General features: G+C 37.1%; 1 protein-coding gene across 13 annotated transcripts in view; it reads right to left on the reverse strand.

Annotated features, from left to right (window-relative positions):
• Positions 1 to 19,106, reverse strand: part of LOC121386181 (phospholipid transfer protein C2CD2L-like) — a 184,020-nt gene that overhangs the window by 3,464 nt on the left and 161,450 nt on the right. For 7 of the 13 annotated variants that reach the window (XM_041516994.1, XM_041516993.1, XM_041516996.1 and 4 more), the window contains 3 exons: positions 10,867 to 10,890; positions 7,895 to 7,985; positions 2,446 to 2,595 (listed from right to left, as the gene is read on the reverse strand). In XM_041516994.1, the coding sequence (XP_041372928.1) occupies positions 2,446 to 2,595; positions 7,895 to 7,985; positions 10,867 to 10,890 (265 nt within the window). The remainder of the gene's footprint in view (positions 1 to 2,445; positions 2,596 to 7,894; positions 7,986 to 10,866; positions 10,891 to 19,106) is intronic. The other 6 variants (XM_041516997.1, XM_041517005.1, XM_041517000.1 and 3 more) reach the window with 3 other exon arrangements.

Raw genomic sequence — 19,106 nt, forward strand, 5'->3', positions numbered from 1 at the left:
TTTATCTCTGTCTGTCTCTCTCTCTTTCGCTCTGTCAGGCTCTCTCTCTCTTTCTCTCTCTCTGTGTTTCTCTCCCTCTCTCTCTCCCCCTCTGTTTGTCTGTCTCTCTTTCTGTCTGTCTCTGTCTCTCTCTCTGTCTCTCTCTCTCGCACACACACAATACTCCCAGTAGGCCAAATAGCTACAAAGGGAGACTATGCATGTTAATTAAAAAAAGGGAAACAACAAGGGAAAGGGCACCACAACATGGCACATGAAACCTTTAAAGTTAGGCCCGTATCACAAAAACACCCACACCCATCATACTCCCAGTTGTACTTTGTTTAACAATACAAAGAGAGACTATGCATTTTAATATTAAAAGGGAAGATAACTAGAAGGGCACCACAACATAGCACAACATGAAACCTTTAGAATTGGGCTCTAATACAGTACCTTTCCAGTTGAACACCCACACACCACTCTCAGAACTACTATAAAGGAAAACTATGCATGTTATTTAAAAAGGGGAGACAACTAGGGAACGAGCACCACAATTAACAACATATCACAGCATGAAACCTTTAGACTTGAGTCCGTATGGCTCAAAAACACCCACATCCATCGTACTCCCACTGCCACAAAGGGAGAATATGCATGTTAATTTTTTTAAAAGGGAGAGAACTAGGGGAAAGATGAAACCACAACGTATCGCATGAAACATCTGAACTTGAGCTTTAGGATAGTTGCTTGTCACAAACACACCCAGTCCCATCCTCCTCCCAGTTGTACTTTGTATTACTACAAAGGGAGACTATGCATTTTAATTATTTTTTAAAGGGAAACAACTAGAAAAAGGCCTTCACAACATAGCACAACATGAAACCTTTAGACTTGGGTTCTATAATATATTTCCTATTTAGTAACACACACACACACACACACATCCATCATACTCCCAGTTGTTCCGTTAATTTTTAAAAAGGAGGAGACAACTAGGGGAAGAGGTCACCACAACATATAATACACTGTGAACCTTTCGACTCGGGGCCCATATGTCACAAAAACACCCACATCCATCATATTCCCACTGCTACAAAGGGAGACTATGCATGTTAATTTTTAAAAAAGGGGAGACAACTAGGGGAAGAGGTCACCACAACATATAATACACTGTGAACCTTTCGACTCGGGCCCATATGTCACAAAAACACCCACATCATATTCCCACTGCTACAAAGGGAGACTATGCATGTTAATTTTTAAAAAAGGGGGAGACAACTAGGGGAAGAGGTCACCACAACATATAATACACTGTGAACCTTTCGACTCGGGCCCATATGTCACAAAAACACCCACATCATATTCCCACTGCTACAAAGGGAGACTATGCATGTTAATTTTTAAAAAAGGGGGAGACAACTAGGGGAAGAGGTCACCACAACATATAATACACTGTGAACCTTTCGACTCGGGCCCATATGTCACAAAAACACCCACATCATATTCCCACTGCTACAAAGGGAGACTATGCATGTTAATTTTTAAAAAAGGGGGAGACAACTAGGGGAAGAGGTCACCACAACATATAATACACTGTGAACCTTTCGACTCGGGCCCATATGTCACAAAAACACCCACATCCATCATATTCCCACTGCTACAAAGGGAGACTATGCATGTTAATTTTTAAAAAAGGGGAGACAACTAGGGGAAGAGGTCACCACAACATATAATACACTGTGAACCTTTCGACTCGGGCCCATATGTCACAAAAACACCCACATCATATTCCCACTGCTACAAAGGGAGACTATGCATGTTAATTTTTAAAAAAGGGGGAGGCAACTAGGGGAAGAGGTCACCACAACATATAATACACTGTGAACCTTTCGACTCGGGCCCATATGTCACAAAAACACCCACATCATATTCCCACTGCTACAAAGGGAGACTATGCATGTTAATTTTTAAAAAAGGGGGAGACAACTAGGGGAAGAGGTCACCACAACATATAATACACTGTGAACCTTTCGACTCGGGCCCATATGTCACAAAAACACCCACATCATATTCCCACTGCTACAAAGGGAGACTATGCATGTTAATTTTTAAAAAAGGGGGAGACAACTAGGGGAAGAGGTCACCACAACATATAATACACTGTGAACCTTTCGACTAGGGCCCATATGTCACAAAAACACCCACATCATATTCCCACTGCTACAAAGGGAGACTATGCATGTTAATTTTTAAAAAAGGGTGAGACAACTAGGGGAAGAGGTCACCACAACATATAATAATACACTGTGAACCTTTCGACTAGGACCCGTATGTAACAAAAACATCCACATCCATCATATTCCCACTGCTACAAAGGGAGACTATGCATGTTAATTTTATTTTAACAAGGGGAGACAACTATAGGCAGAAGAGGTCAGCACAACACATATGACAGTGTGAAACCTTTTGACTTGTGCCCGTACGGCTCGTCTGGCGGTCTCAAGTAGTTGGAGCGCTCCTTGAGGCTGGACGCGGCCCGGTCGGCACTCTGTGAGCGCTTCTTACGACCGAAGCGCTTGCGGATCGCTTCCCCAAAAGAACTCTTCTTCTTGTCTGCGCAACGCACAGGAAGAGTGGTGAGAGAAAGATAAAGAAAACACAACAAGGAATACAGACACAAAATTTTTGTGTTCGGGAAAGGTGAAGAATTTTTTTATCAGAGGTTTTCTAGATAATAGTTTTGAAAACATTTTACTATAAAAAATGTATTTGATCATTAATGTAAGGGTATTACAAGAAATACAGACACCAATTTATTGTGTTTTGGCAAGGTGAAGACATTTTTTATCAGAGGTTTTCTAGATAATAGTTTTGAAAACTTTTTACTATAAAAAAGGTATTTGATCATTAATGTAAGGGTATTACAACGAATACAGACACAAAAATTTTGTGTTTTGGAAAGGTGAAGGAAAATTTTATCAGAGGGTTTTATAAATAATATTTTTTTAAAATAATTTTAGTGTAAAAAGGTATTTGATCATTAATGTAAGGGTATTACAAGAAATACAGACACAAAAATTTTGTGTTTTGGAAAGGTGAAGAAATTTTTTATCAGAGGTTTTCTAGATAATAGTTTTGAAAACTTTTTACTATAAAAAATGTATTTGATCATTAATGTAAGGGTATTACAATGAATACAGACACAAAAAAAATTTGTTTTGGAAAGGTGAAGGAAAATTTATCGGAGGTTTTATAGATAACAGTTTTTAAAATTTTTACTATTAAAAAGGTATTTGATCATTAATGTAAGGGTTTTACAAGGAATATGAATGAATGTTTAACAACGCCCCAGCACAAAAAATACACATCGGCTATTGGGTGGACAAGGAAGACAGACCCAAAATCTTTGTGTTTGGGAAAGGTGAAGAAAAGGTTTATCGGAGATTTTATAGATATTTAAAAAATCCTTTTACTATTAAAAAAAGGTATTTAATAATTAATGTACGGGAATTTTATACAGTGAAACCTGTCTAAACTGGATCACACTGGGGACCTAATGTTTACCTGTCTAAACCGAATCACACTGGGGACCTAATGTACTGGATCACACTGGGGACCTAATGTTTACCTGTCTAAACCGGATCACACTGGGGACCTAATGTTTACCTGTCTAAACCGGATCACACTGGGGACCTAATTTTTATCTGATTTAGACAGGATCTCGTGTTTAGAGGGTCACGTTTTACAATTTTGAAAATTCGGGACAATGAAATATGGCCAGTTTTTACAGGATTTTGGTTGGTTCAAGGTCCAGTTTAGACAGGTTTTACCATACTACATATATAAAATGAAATGACAGTTGTGAGTTTTGACAGGATGTCGGTTTATTCGGGGTCTGGTTTTGACAGGTTTTACCATACTATAAAATGAAATGACAGCTGTGAGTTTTGACAGGATGTCGGTTTATTCAGGGTCCGGTTTTGACAGGTTTTACCATACTATAAAATGAAATGACAGTTGTGAGTTTTGACAGGATGTCGCTTTATTCAGGGTCTGGTTTTGACAGGTTTTACCATACTATAAAATGAAATGACAACTGTGAGTTTTGACAGGATGTCGGTTTATTCAGGGTCCGGTTTTGACAGGTTTTACCATACTATAAAATGAAATGACAGTTGGGATTTTTATTATGTATAGAAAGGAAAAAATAGAGTTTGCTTTGTTTAATGACACCACTAGAGCACACTGATTTATTAGTCATCGGTTATTGGATGTCAAAAATTTGGCATTTCTTAGAAAGAATATCCACTACATTTTTTCATTAGTAGCAAGGGATATTTTTATAAGCACCATCCCACAGACAGGATACCACATACCACAGCCTTTGTTTGATATACGAGTCATGGTGCAATGGGTGGAATGAGCAATAGCCCAATATGGTCCCACCGATGGGGTTCGATCCCAGACCGACTACACGTCGGGCAAGAGCTTTACCACTGGGCTACATCCCACCTTTATTGAAAGAATAGATTGTTTTTGTGAGTTTTTTGTTGTTGTTGTTGTTTTGTTGTTGTTGTTGTGAGTTTTTTGTTGTTGTTGTTGTTTTGTTGTGAGTTTGTTGTTGTTGTTGTTTTGTTGTTGTTGTTGTGAGTTTGTTGTTGTTGTTGTTGTTTTGTTGTTGTGAGTTTTTTGTTGTTGTTGTTTTTGTTTTTTTTTGTGAGTTTTTGTTTTGTTTTTTTGTGTGAGTTTTTTGTTGTTTTGTTGTTGTGATTTTGTTGTTGTTGTTGTTTTTGTTGTTGTGAGTTTTTTGTTGTTGTTGTTGTTGTTGTTTTTAAATCGGATACATTTTTAGCTATGGCTGCATGTTCAGGGCTTCTATAATTATTGTTTTTAAATCCACTAACCATGGGATCAGTGATTTTAAACATTCACAAGCCACAATTAAAAATTCACTAGCCCTACTTTACTTTAAATACATACATTTTATAACTAGTAATAATCAGATGCCACATAAAGAGGCAGATATAGAGCATTAAAAACACTTAGATTTGGGGTGGGGGGTGGGGGTGGGGGGCAGGATATTCATATTTACAAAGTAGTCTAAAATACAGCATTTGACAATATTTGTTCACTAGCCGCTGGGCATGGCAATAGTAGTTATTTACTTGCCCAACATTGAATATCACTACCCATGGGATTGGAGCTACCATAATCTAGAAAACCTGTCTGGCATGGCGATAGTAGTTATTTACTTGCCCAACATTGAATATCACTCACTACCCATGGGATTGGAGCTACCATAATCTAGAAAACCTGTCTGGCATGGCAATAGTAGTTATTTACTTGCCCAACATTGAATATCACTACCCATGGGATTGGAGCTACCATAATCTAGAAAACCTGTCTGGCATGGCAATAGTAGTTATTTACTTGCCCAACATTGAATATCACTACCCATGGGATTGGAGCTACCATAATCTAGAAAACCTGTCTGGCATGGCAATAGTAGTTATTTACTTGCCCAACATTGAATATCACTACCCATGGGATTGGAGCTACCATAATCTAGAAAACCTGTCTGGCATGGCAATAGTAGTTATTTACTTGCCCAACATTGAATATCACTACCCATGGGATTGGAGCTACCATAATCTAGAAAACCTGTCTGGCATGGCAATAGTAGTTATTTACTTGCCCAACATTGAATATCACTACCCATGGGATTGGAGCTACCATAATCTAGAAAACCTGTCTGGCATGGCAATAGTAGTTATTTACTTGCCCAACATTGAATATCACTACCCATGGGATTGGAGCTACCATAATCTAGAAAACCTGTCTGGCATGGCAATAGTAGTTATTTACTTGCCCAACATTGAATATCACTACCCATGGGATTGGAGCTACCATAATCTAGAAAACCTGTCTGGCATGGCAATAGTAGTTATTTACTTGCCCAACATTGAATATCACGTACTAGCCATGGAAGTGGGGCTACCATAATCTAGAAACCCTGTCTGTTTTGTTGTCTAACATGGGCAACAGAAAAAAACATGCTTCTATCACACAGGCTCCTCATACTGAAATACAGAAAGGGATCTTTTATATGCACTTTCCCACAGACAGGATAGTACATACCATAGCCTTAAAAGAGTGATTATTTAAGACCCCCACAGCATATTGTTTATATTGGTTGTGATTAAGAATCACCCATAGGGCTTTTGTGATGCTGTCTATACAGAATGAGAACAGATAAGTAGGTAGGTACCACAAGGGTTTCGAACACGCATGAGAACAGAAACCTTCTGCTATCACATAAGCTATTCTTTTTAATACACATCAAGGAATCTTTTATCTGCAATTTTTTTTCAAATAAGTGTTAGGTTGTTGTGTAGAACTCAAAATGGAAAACAAGAAGAGAAAACCCCCCAAAATAAACCAAAAACCAAAACCAAAAACAAGAAAGAAACAAGAACCTTGATTGAGAAATTATTTCAAGTTATTTGAAATATTTATATTATCAGATGCATGTATTATCGAATACATGTATTTAGCTAGTACTAAATAAATAAAAATAATAACAAATAAATAAATAAATAAATAAATATTAAGCCCCCCCCCCCCCCCCCCCCAACAACAACAAATACATATATGCATATATTTGGTTTTAAAAAAAAAAAAAATTGATTACTAACACTCCCCTTAGTATCAGGGTTTCTGCCAGAGGGTAAAACAGGTATTGCGCCATACAAAAAATTAGCTTGCAATATTTTTTTTTAAGTATACCTTTTGATAAAATTAATGACTCTTTATCATTACTGTATGATTTTCTTAACCCTAACTCTGAACATAACTCATTTTCTTTCTGAGGGAGGCCCCACATACTGTTGATTGTTGGTTGCATTCAATTCCATAGCACCCTACCCTACAATTTCTTTCTGGCAGAAACACTGCTTACCCATTTAACACATTTTTGCAATAATATGCAATTTTTTTAACTGTCAGACTGTCTAGAGTGTGCTGCCATAGTAACATAATTAAATTTACGTTACATTTATTACAATATAACGTCACCCCATTGGTCCAGCCATGGCAACATGAGTTTCTTCATTTCGCGATGAACGTAGATATATCATTGTCAGGGAACGTTGTATTACAGTGAAACCCCTCAAAAATGGTCACCATCAGGACCAAGTAAAATGTCCGGTTTTAAGAGGTATCCAGTTTAGAGAGGTCATTTTCTGTACTGATTTTTGAAAAAAGACCATGAAAAATGTTCGGTTTTGGAGAAATTCTGGTTAAAGAGGGTCTGGTTTTGCGAGGTTTCACTGTAGTAAGTTCTCTTATTGAGCATTATTGTTTAGAACTAAAAACATAGTTCAAAGTAAAAGATTAACATTTAGTATGTATATTTTAAATTTCATTATACGGATTGTTTCTTATTTCTTTTTTTGTTCATTGAGGTATTAATTTTTGTTCCAAACCTTGATGAATGTAAAAGAATTAACAGACAATCCTTAAATATTTCTGACTAACAGATGCCCTCCACTTAATAACTGTTAATGGGATGAAAGTAAAGTAAAGTAAAGTAAAGTAAAGTAAAGTAAAGTAAAGTAAAGTAAAATGTGTTTTGTTTAACAACACCACTAGGATGTCAAACATTTGGTCATTTTGACATATAGTCTTAGAGATGAAACTCTAGGTTGTTCACACATCAGGCGAGCGCTGTACTACTGAGCTACATCTTGCCCCCTGATCTGATCAGAGATAGACTACTTTTTGGGTGGACTCTTTATTTAAATTTAGTTGTTAAAATGTTTCTGTTAGTCAGAAACATCATACAAATTAGGCAGCAAACTCAGACAGTCTCGTCGAGTGAAGTTTATTACAATGAACGTCTCGTTAATAATACCTTTTTCTGGTGGATGTCCAATAGATGGCGGAGTAGAATGTGACGACAGTGGACTGTCAGTCTGCTCTTCCGTTGGAGAACTCTCTATTGTCTGAAATCACAAAGAAAACTCTCTATTGTCTGAAATCACAAAAAACACACACTTGATTTTCTGAAATCACAAAGAAAACTATATTGTCTGAAATCACAAAGAAAACTATATTGTCTGAAATCACAATCTAAACTAACTACTGTCTGAAATCACAAACAAAACTCTATTGTCTGAAAATCACAAAGTTAACAGAACTCTCTGTTGTCTGAAAATCACAAATGAACACAACTCCCTAAGTCTGAAATCAAAAAGTTATAAGAACTCTCTATTATCTGACATCACAAAGTTATAAGAACTCTCTATTGTTTAAAAACACAAAGTTAAGAGAACTCTCTATTGTATGAAATCACAAAGTGAAGAAAACTATTTATTGTCTGAAATCATAAAAGTAATAACTCTCTATTGTATGAAATCAAAAAGATAATATAGAAAACTATTGTCTAAAATCACAAAGTGAAGAAAATATTGTCTGAAATCACAAAGGTAATAAAATCTATGTATGAAATCACAAAGTTATAAGAACTCTCCATTATCTAAAATCATAAAGTTATGATAACTGGGTTTTTTTTTGATACACCATATACTTCTGTTTATCAGGCCACACTTAGTTTGACCCAAAATATCTGGTACTGAATCATCGGCCTCGTGTATAAGCCAAGGTCATCTTTTGTTCAGTGGTCTGTTAATTGTACCGATTTCAATAATACTATCAATGTGTGTTCAATAAAATATTTCTATATTTAAATCGGTTCAGAACTTCCTTATCAATAAATGTTTTGTGAATAATTAACCACTCGTTATCTGTTTTGTGAATAATTAACCACTCGTTATCTGTTTTGTGAATAATTAACCACTCGTTATCTGTTTTGTGAATAATTAACCACTCGTTATCTGTTTTGTGAATAATTAACCACTCGTTATGTGTTTTGTGAATAATTAACCACTCGTTATGTGTTTTGTGAATAATTAACCACTCGTTATGTGTTTTGTGAATAATTAACCACTCGTTATGTGTTTTGTGAATAATTAACCACTCGTTATGTTTTGTGAATAATTAACCACTCGTTATCTGTTTTGTGAATAATTAACCACTCGTTATGTTTGCTGCTCTTTCCTTTCCTTCTTTCTTTCGGATCTCCACATTTACTTTTCTATCTTTCTGTCTATCAGTCTTGAAGACTTGATAACCATAGTCACTGTAGAAATTATATTATTCTTTCGCTTCTGCTATGTTGATTTATATGTGTTAAATGTATGGAGTTTAAAGTTTGTTTTTTGTTTGACAACACCACTAGAGCACATTGATTTATTAAGCACTGGCTATTGGATGTCAAACATTTGGTTATTTGACATACAGTCCTAAAGAAGAAAAGTTTGTTTGTTTTGTTTAATGACACCACTAGATCAGATTGATTTATTAATCATGGGCTATTGGATGTCAAACATTTGAACATTTAAATTTTTTCCATTAGTAGCAAGGGATCTTTTATATGCACCATCCCACAGACAGGATAGCACATACCACAGCCTTTGATACACCAGTCGTGGTGCACTGGCTGGAACGAAATACAGCCCACTGGGTCCAGCAATGAGGATCGATCGTAGACCAACTGCTCATGAGGCAGGCACTTCACCTACGTCCTGCTCCTCTTAGAGAGGAAACCCGCTGCAGTTTTCCATTAGTAGCAAGGGATCTTTTATATGCACCATCCCACAGACAGGACAGCACATACCACAGCCTTTGATATGTACCGGTCGTGGAGTACTGGCTGGAAAGCTGTATGGAGAGGCCTCAGTAGACATTAGCCTGATGCCCAATCTCAAACCTGCTGTGTTTGATTTGTGGAAGTAAATATTATTTAAATCAATGAAAATACATCTATCCTGAAAACCGGCCTCGGTGGCGTCGTGGTTAGGCCATCGATCTACAGGCTGGTAGGTACTGGGTTCGGATCCCAGTTGAAGCATGGGATTTTTAATCCAGATACAGACTCCAAACCCTGAGTCAGTGCTCCGCAAGGCTCAATGGGTAGGTGTAAACCACTTGCACCGACCAGTGATCCATAACTGGTTCAACAAAGGCCATGGTTTGTGCTATCCTGCCTGTGGGAAGCGCAAATAAAAGATCCCTTGATGCTAATCGGAAAGAGTAGCCCATGTAGTGGCGACAGCGGGTTTCCTCTCAAAATGTATGTGGTCCTTAAAAAATTAACCATATGTCTGACGCCATATAACCGTAAATAAAATGTGTTGAGTGAGTCGTTAAATAAAACATTTCTTTCTTTTTCTATCCTGCAGTCACTATACATGCACATACATGTAGTGGCAAGATATGATGACAATAAATAAATTTCAATATTTCTTTGCCATTCTAACTGTCGCAGGATAAAGCCAATATCTCAAGACCAGTTATTCTGTGTATTTCTTCTCACTCCAGCCAGTACACCACGACTGGTACATCAAAGGCTGTGGTATGTGCTATCCTGTTTGTGGGATGGTGCATATAAAAGATCCCGTGCTGCTGATCGAAAAGAGTAGACCATCATGCAGATAACTGAGGGGTGTGTGCCCAGGACAGCGTGCTTGAACATGTATTAGCTGATTCCTTGCATGATGGGTTATTTTATTTATACTGTGCACAAATTATTGTTACATAAGCTGTGAAAGGCTGATCAAATTTGTAAGTCGCGGTTGTGAGTGTTTTAGATCGAAATTTTATGCACCAATTTGTTGCCTCCTTGTATAAGCCGACTCTCTTCTTTTGGAAAGTATTTCTAGACTTCAAAAGTCGGCTAATACACGGCAATATACGGTAAGCACAGAAATACATGTAAGTTGAAATGAATGAATGAATGAATGAATTAATCACTGCTATTATTACCTTTATTATGGGTACAACCGGCTCCTGCGCAGCATGGTAAGGAACAGGATTAGGATTAGTAAAGATTAGGATAATTATCTTAGAGAGATACATACATGTGGCAATAATCCATTATTATAAGATATTAAACGAGCTTCCATTTCGCATCATGTTTATTTCCCGAGTGAAATAATTTTCATTTTTCACAAGCTTTATCGAGTGACAATGAAAATTATTTCACTATAGGGACATAAATGTGATTAAATGGTAGCGAGTTTAATATCCTATTTATTACCCATAATCAATCTTAATATATATCACTCAACTCGATCGTGTAGTTGACGTTCCTGTAAGGTTGTAGTGCGCCAATCGATGACGTCATCGTGTGACGTTCCTGTAAGGTTGTAGTGCGCCAATCGATGACGTCATCGTGTGATGTCGAAGTGTTACGTCCCACTTGGCTTTTTAGTGGGACATGTATCAAGATATTGTTAACCATATGGGTAATAACAACGATTATTTACATAGACAGTGAAATGCTTCAAAGATGGTGAATTTTTTATCATTGAACTGTTGTTGTTGGTGATGAAATGTTTTTATGATGATGATATTGACAGAAGATGGTATGGTGTGGTGGTGGTGGTGGTGGTGGTGGTGGTGGTGGTGGTGCTGTACTTAAACTTTCTGCTTAATTCTAAATGATGGTTTAATAATGTATCCTGGGTACATACACACGTAATTTTATTTTCGAAACTGTTTACTAGACAAATAAATAGAGATTGTTAATATTATATGAGCTTGTGTCTCGTACTGATTTTACGAAACAAGTGTCAGGATTATTGTATTGCCCGAGCGAGAGCGAGGGTAATACATGATTTCTGACACTCGTTTCGTAAAATCAGTAGACACACAAGCTCGTATAATAATCTCTATGTATTACCGGAGCGAGAGCCAGGGTGGTACATGAATTCTGAGTTTCGTAACATCAGTACGACACACAAGCTCGTATAATAATCTCTATGTATTACCGGAGCGAGAGCCAGGGTGGTACATGAATTCTGAGTTTCGTAACATCAGTACGACACACAAGCTCGTATAATAATCTCTATGTATTACCGGAGCGAGAGCCAGGGTGGTACATGAATTCTGAGTTTCGTAACATCAGTAGACACACAAGCTCGTATAATAATCTCTATGTATTACCGGAGCGAGAGCCAGGGTGGTACATGAATTCTGAGTTTCGTAACATCAGTACGACACACAAGCTCGTATAATAATCTCTATGTATTACCGGAGCGAGAGCCAGGGTGGTACATGAATTCTGAGTTTCGTAACATCAGTAGACACACAAGCTCGTATAATAATCTCTATGTATTACCGGAGCGAGAGCCAGGGTGGTACATGAATTCTGAGTTTCGTAACATCAGTACGACACACAAGCTCGTATAATAATCTCTATGTATTACCGGAGCGAGAGCCAGGGTGGTACATGAATTCTGAGTTTCGTAAAATCATTACGACACACAAGCTCGTATAATAATCTCTATGTATTACCGGAGTGAGAGCAAGGGTGGTACATGAATTCTGATTTTCGTAAAATCAATACGATTCACACGCGAGTGTAATAATTTCTTTATCATCCACATTATCCTAAATATTATTTTTATGAATAACAAGCTGAGACCATGTCAAAACGTTTCAAACGTAATTAGAAAGAGACGACGAAACGACCTCATTTTCCGAAAACATGTCATATTGATAAGCGTTTACACATATCTAAGATTGGGGAAGCCACATTAAGTTATGATGTCACTTCACAAAATTATGTCATTCGAAGTGCATGTGAAATCATTATGACACACGTGGGTCCATGAAACTCGGCCAGTTTTGACAGGAATCCAGTATGATTAGGATCCGGTTTACGCAGGTTTCACTATATAACCTTGTTATTCATTTCTTTTGATGTTAAGTATATATTAATCATGCTAGATATTTTTGTTAGTCTTTTTTTTTTCGGTTTCTTTTAAAATAATAGGGTGTAAACATAGGTCAGCCAATCATAAACAGAACTATTGTGATGGAGCGACGGGACATGCACCAACTTCACTGGTGTAGTGGTTAGGGCACCAAACTTGACATTGGTAGGTATTGGGTTCAAATCCCAGAACCGGCTCCCCATCTACTGCAAGTTTCAATAACTTATTGGATAGGAGGAAAATGATTACTTTGACTTCTCTCTCATTAACCACCAACAATTAACCAGTAACTATGAACTTAATTTGATGGTATACAGCCATCGGACATAAGGCTTGTAGGTACAGGGTTCACCGCACTGTACTAGCTCCCATCCAGAGCGAGTTTTAACGACTCAGTGGGTAGGTGTAAGGCCACTTCTCTCTCACTAACAACTAACCTACTGTCTCTGACTGATAGCTGAGCTGTGTGTCCAGGACAGCGTGCTTGAACCTTAATTGGATATAAGCACGAAAATAATTTGAAATGAATGAATGAATTAGACAGTCACCGGCATCTGTGCTGTAGGGTTCTCATCCCGGTACTGACTCCCACCCAGAACAAGTTTTAATGACTCAATGGGTAGGTGTAAGACCACTATATACAACCTCTTCTCTCTCTCACTAACAACTATTAACTAACCCACGGTCCTGGACAGACAGCCCAGACAGCTGAGATGTGTGCCCAGGACAGCGTGCTTGAACCTTAATTGAATAAAAGCAAGAAAATCAAGTTTAAAGAAAAAATAGGTGATATAGGATGGAAGAAAGAATTGGAAATCTAAGTTGACAAGCTGCAACAATGTCATGCTTATAATAAAATGAAAACAGAACAGATCTCGAACAAAATGAAACAAAACAAAACAAAACAAAACACACAAACAAAGAAAAACAGTCACAGCTATAATTTTATTGCACTGGTTAGTTGAATTAACAAGTCTTAAAGCTATTAGTTTCGACTATCAGACTATAAATAACAGACCCAAGCTTTTAGACACTAAGGTATATATTGATGATAAAATGCTTAAGTCACAGACTCTAGTTTCAACCTGTAAAAATGGACACTTAAAGGCATATTGTCACAGACCACTGACCGATTTAATGATCTAACATTGAAGTATTACCTGAAAAAATTTAATTTGATTTGTCCCTAAATGTACTTTATTCAACCATCTTCATAACCACCATACTCCATTTATTAATGATATTTTGTAAACATAACTGAATTATGGCAATGGTCCATAATTCAAAAACCAAAATTGCCGAGAGGGTTGACATGGATTTCACTCCATCATGGTTCAGTTAATGTGATGCAACAGCTAGATTTGGTTTCCAACAATTAATGTAATTTTTATTTATTATCCATTTTTAGAGAAATAAGGTGCTTAAATCCATTACAGTATGCCTTTAAGTTTAGTTAAATATACAAACCTTAACACATATGGATAAAGTTACATGAATAAGGACTGGCTGGTTGAATGAAATTAAAAACAAGATTATTGCTTAGTAAATGCTTAATATATAAGATTGCTTAGAAATGCTTAGAAATGCGTATAATTGCTTAGAAATGCTTATATTTGCTTAGAAATGCTAAAGACAAGTCATTTTCATTATTAAAATTTAGTTAACTGGTCTGTATATGCTAACTTGTTTTGACATGTCAATGCAATTTTGATATGTGTGTCCACAGTTCCAATAGAGATCAAAATAATGTGTGATATACATGTAGTTGCATTATATGTAGTCTAGCTTGGAGACTTTTTACAAGTCAGATGTGTTATGAGGCCTAAATTTAGTTAAGTTATATATATATATATATATATATATATACTCTTCAAAAAAAGAAACGCAAAAGGGTACAAATGGGTTATAACTCCGATTTTATGTTTCCTGCTGGTTCATGCTTCGTGAATATAAGGTCATTGCATGTCCCAAACACATTCCCACGGTTACATTCGATAAAACGCAGCTACTGTACAATAAAGTTCCAAAATGTGAATATTCGCAAAAACGCAGCCACGTGCAAACCATGTCACCACTGCACGTGCGTTGTCTGCACGTGCAACATGAACACCGACAGTATAAAAGTGCAGGGTGTTTGCTTGCCTGGCCTCTGTATCTGGCCGACAGTTGACAATCCAGGACATGCCACGTCTCAGTGAACCGCAGAGAAACAATGCCATCGGCCGACTAGACGCAGGCGAATCCAGAACGGCCGTTGCCAGGGCATTCCATGTGTCCCCAAGCACCATCTCCAGACTGTGGGACCGTTACCAGCAACATGGATCAACACGTGACCTCCCTAGATCCGGTCGACCACGGGTCACTACCCCCGGGCAGGACCGCTACATCCGGGTACGCCACCTTCGGGAACAATTGACTACTGCCACCTCCACAGCCGCAGCAATACCAGGTTTGCGCAGGATATCCGACCAGACCGTACGGAACCGCCTACGTGAGGTAGGAATTCGTGCCAGGCGTCCAGTTCGAGGTGTCATCTTAACACCACAACACCGTCGACTCCGACTGCAGTGGTGCCAGATTCATCGACAATGGCCTCAACTGCGATGGAGACAGGTGTGGTTCAGTGACGAGTCCCGATTTCTGCTCCGACGTCATGATGGAAGATGTCGCGTGTATAGGCGTCGTGGTGAACGTTATGCGGCAAACTGCGTGCAGGAAGTGGACAGATTCGGCGGGGGTAGTGTCATGGTGTGGGCAGCCATCTCACACACTGGCAGAACTGACCTGGTCCACGTGCAGGGCAACCTGAATGCACAGGGCTACATTGACCAGATCCTCCGGCCACACATCGTTCCAGTTATGGCCAACGCCAACGCAGTGTTCCAACATGACAACGCCAGGCCTCACACAGCACGTCTCACAACGGCTTTCTTACAGAACAACAACATTAATGTCCTTCCTTGGCCATCGATATCACCGGATTTGAACCCAATTGAGCATCTATGGGACGAGTTGAACCGACGCCTCCGACAGCGACAACCACAGCCCCAGACCCTGCCCGAGCTGGCAGCAGCCTTGCAGGCCGAGTGGGCCACCATCCCCCGGGACGTCATCCGTACTCTGGTTGCTTCAATGGGCAGGCGGTGCCAGGCAGTTGTCAACACACGCGGAGGCCACACCCGGTATTGACTCCAGATGACCTTGACCTTGGTGGTGTGTCCTATCACTTACTCACAATGGACTAGAGTGAATTGTGAACAATCCTGCAACATTTGGTAATTATCGGACTCACCATTCAATAACTAAATCAATTCTCCAAATGTTACGACAATGTGGTTTTGCGTTTCTTCTTTTGAAGAGTATATATATATACACACATACACATATACAGTGAAACCTCTCAAAACCGGACCCTCTGTATAGCGGAATTCCCTTAAAACTTGACATTTTTCACTATACTTTTTTTTTAAATTAGTAAAGAACCTAATTAACCTCTTAAAACCAGACACTTTACTTGGTCCTGAGGGTGTCCGGTTTAGATGGGTTTCACTGTATATATATATATATATATATATATATATATATGTATATATTGTTAATCCAATTATTTAATTTTTAATTTTTTAATAGCTTTTATTTTGAGATTGAAAATTTACTGGCTTTTATGATATGTAAGATTCGACAGACTTTATAAAATAATTAATTGAAACCGTCACTGATCATGTGCTGTGGAATAAAGTAAAACATTCAAAGCTTAAACCATGCTGATGTAACAACTTAAAAAAACAAACCCAAAACCCCCCCCACTCTCCCCCTCATCCCCCCCAAAAAAGCCCCCACCAACAAAAAACAATCAACAAAAAAAAAAAACATGCAACAAATAACAGAAAGGAAATACAAATTTGACAAAAGAGAAAAAAACACCCGACATTAAAAAAAGGTAATAAATAAAAATTATTAAAATTATTAAAACAAGAAAAAAGAGAGAAAAAAGATGGCCGGAATACATAGATTGGTTTACACATGCATGGACATGAAACAAAAGGCTGGTTTTGTCAATTTTATGCCACAATTCAAATGGTTTCTGTAAACATTTTGTCAGTTTTATGCCACAATTCAAATGGTTTCTGTAAACATTTTGTCAGTTTTATGCCACAATTCAAATGGTTTCTGTAAACATTTTGTCAGTTTTATGCCACAATTCAAATGGTTTCTGTAAACATTTTGTCAGTTTTATGCCACAATTCAAATGGTTTCTGTAAACATTTTGTTAGTTTTATGCCACAATTCAAATGGTTTCTGTAAACATTTTGTCAGTTTTATGCCACAATTCAAATGGTTTCTGTAAACATTTTGTCAGTTTTATGCCACAATTCAAATGGTTTCTGTAAAAATTTTGCCAACTGAACATTATGCATATTATGTGAGCAAGGTAACATTTTTAGATCACAGGTGGTTTTTAAACATTATTTGAGTAAAGTTTGACAAACAATGAATGCAAAAACACATTTAAAGCTTTCTTTGCTTTGTAAAACCAATCACAAACCAATTGGAAAAATGCCAAATATATATAATTTATAAATTGCAAATTATAATCGTAAAATATAAACATAACATGAATATAAAACTACAGAGTTTAATGCATTTTACTACACGTACATAGGTTTTTAATTGACCTCTGGTGTTTTTAATAAATGCAGACAAATGAGTGTAATCTGTAATCTTTCTGCTATCAGTGTTTCTGCCAGAAAGAAATTTTTGGGTATGGCGCTATGGACTTGAATGCAACCAGTCAACAGGGTGTATGGGGGGCCTCCCCCAGAAAGAAATGCATGGGTTAAGTTTAGGATTAGAGTTTTAAAAAAGCATACAGTAACAGTTATTAAGAGTCATTAATTTTATCAAAAGGTTGACTTAAAAAAATAAAATCTGCAAAAAATGTGGATATGGTGCCATACCCGTTTTCCGCTCTGGCAGAAACACTATATAGTTTATGTGTATCCACTTGGTTATAGTTATAGCACATAGGTTATACATGTAGTATTAAGGGCCACATGGAATATCAGCATTGCCTGAATGTGCTTTTTACTCTTAATACAGGCATCATTATCATCATCACTGTAATCATCACTATTGTTATCATCATCATTATCATTGTTATCATCGTCATCATCACTATCATTATCCTTGTTATCATCATCATTGTCATCATCACTATCATTGTTATCATTATTATCATCACTGTCATCATGACTATCCTTGTTATCATCATTATCATCACTGTCATCATCGCTATTATTATCATCATCATTATCCTTGTTATCATCATCATCACTATCATTATCCTTGTTACCATCATCATTGTCATCATCATTGTCATCATCACTATCCTTATCATCATCACTATCCTTGTTATCATAATCATTATCACTATCCTTATTATCATCATTGTCATCACTATCCTTGTTATCATCATCATTATCCTTGTTATCATCATCATCACTATCCTTGTTATCATCATCACTATCATTGTTATCATTATCATCACTGTCATCATCACTATCCTTGTTATCATTATTATCATCACTGTCATCATCACTATTATTATCATCATCATTATCCTTGTTATCATCGTCATCACTATCATTATCCTTGTTATCATCATCATTGTCATCATCATTGTCATCATCACTATCCTTATCATCATCATTGTCATCATCACTATCCTTGTTATCATCATCATTATCACTATCCTTATTATCATCATTGCCATCACTATCCTTGTTATCATCATCATTATCATAATCACTATCCTTGTTATCATCATCATCACTATCCTTGTTATCATCATCACTATCATTGTTATCATTATTATCATCATCACTATCCTTGTTATCATTATCATCACTGTCATCATCACTATTATCATCATCATCATCATTATCCTTGTTATCATCGTCATCACTATCATTATCCTTGTTATCATCATCATTGTCATCATCACTATCCTTATCATTGTCATCATCACTATCCTTGTTATCATCATCATCATTATCACTATCCTTATTATCATCATTGTCATCACTATCCTTATCATCATCATTATCATAATCACTATCCTTGTTATCATCATCATCACTATCCTTGTTATCATCATCATTGTCATCATCACTATCATTGTTATCACTGTCATCAGCATCACCGTTGGCTGTGTTAAATAAAGATGGTGGGTCACTCAACCAACCTTGTTTTTAGTACATTCTGTGGGTGCTAATTATATATTAT

Source organism: Gigantopelta aegis, chromosome 12 (assembly GCF_016097555.1).
Source record: "Gigantopelta aegis isolate Gae_Host chromosome 12, Gae_host_genome, whole genome shotgun sequence".
NCBI classification, from domain to species: domain Eukaryota; kingdom Metazoa; phylum Mollusca; class Gastropoda; order Neomphalida; family Peltospiridae; genus Gigantopelta; species Gigantopelta aegis.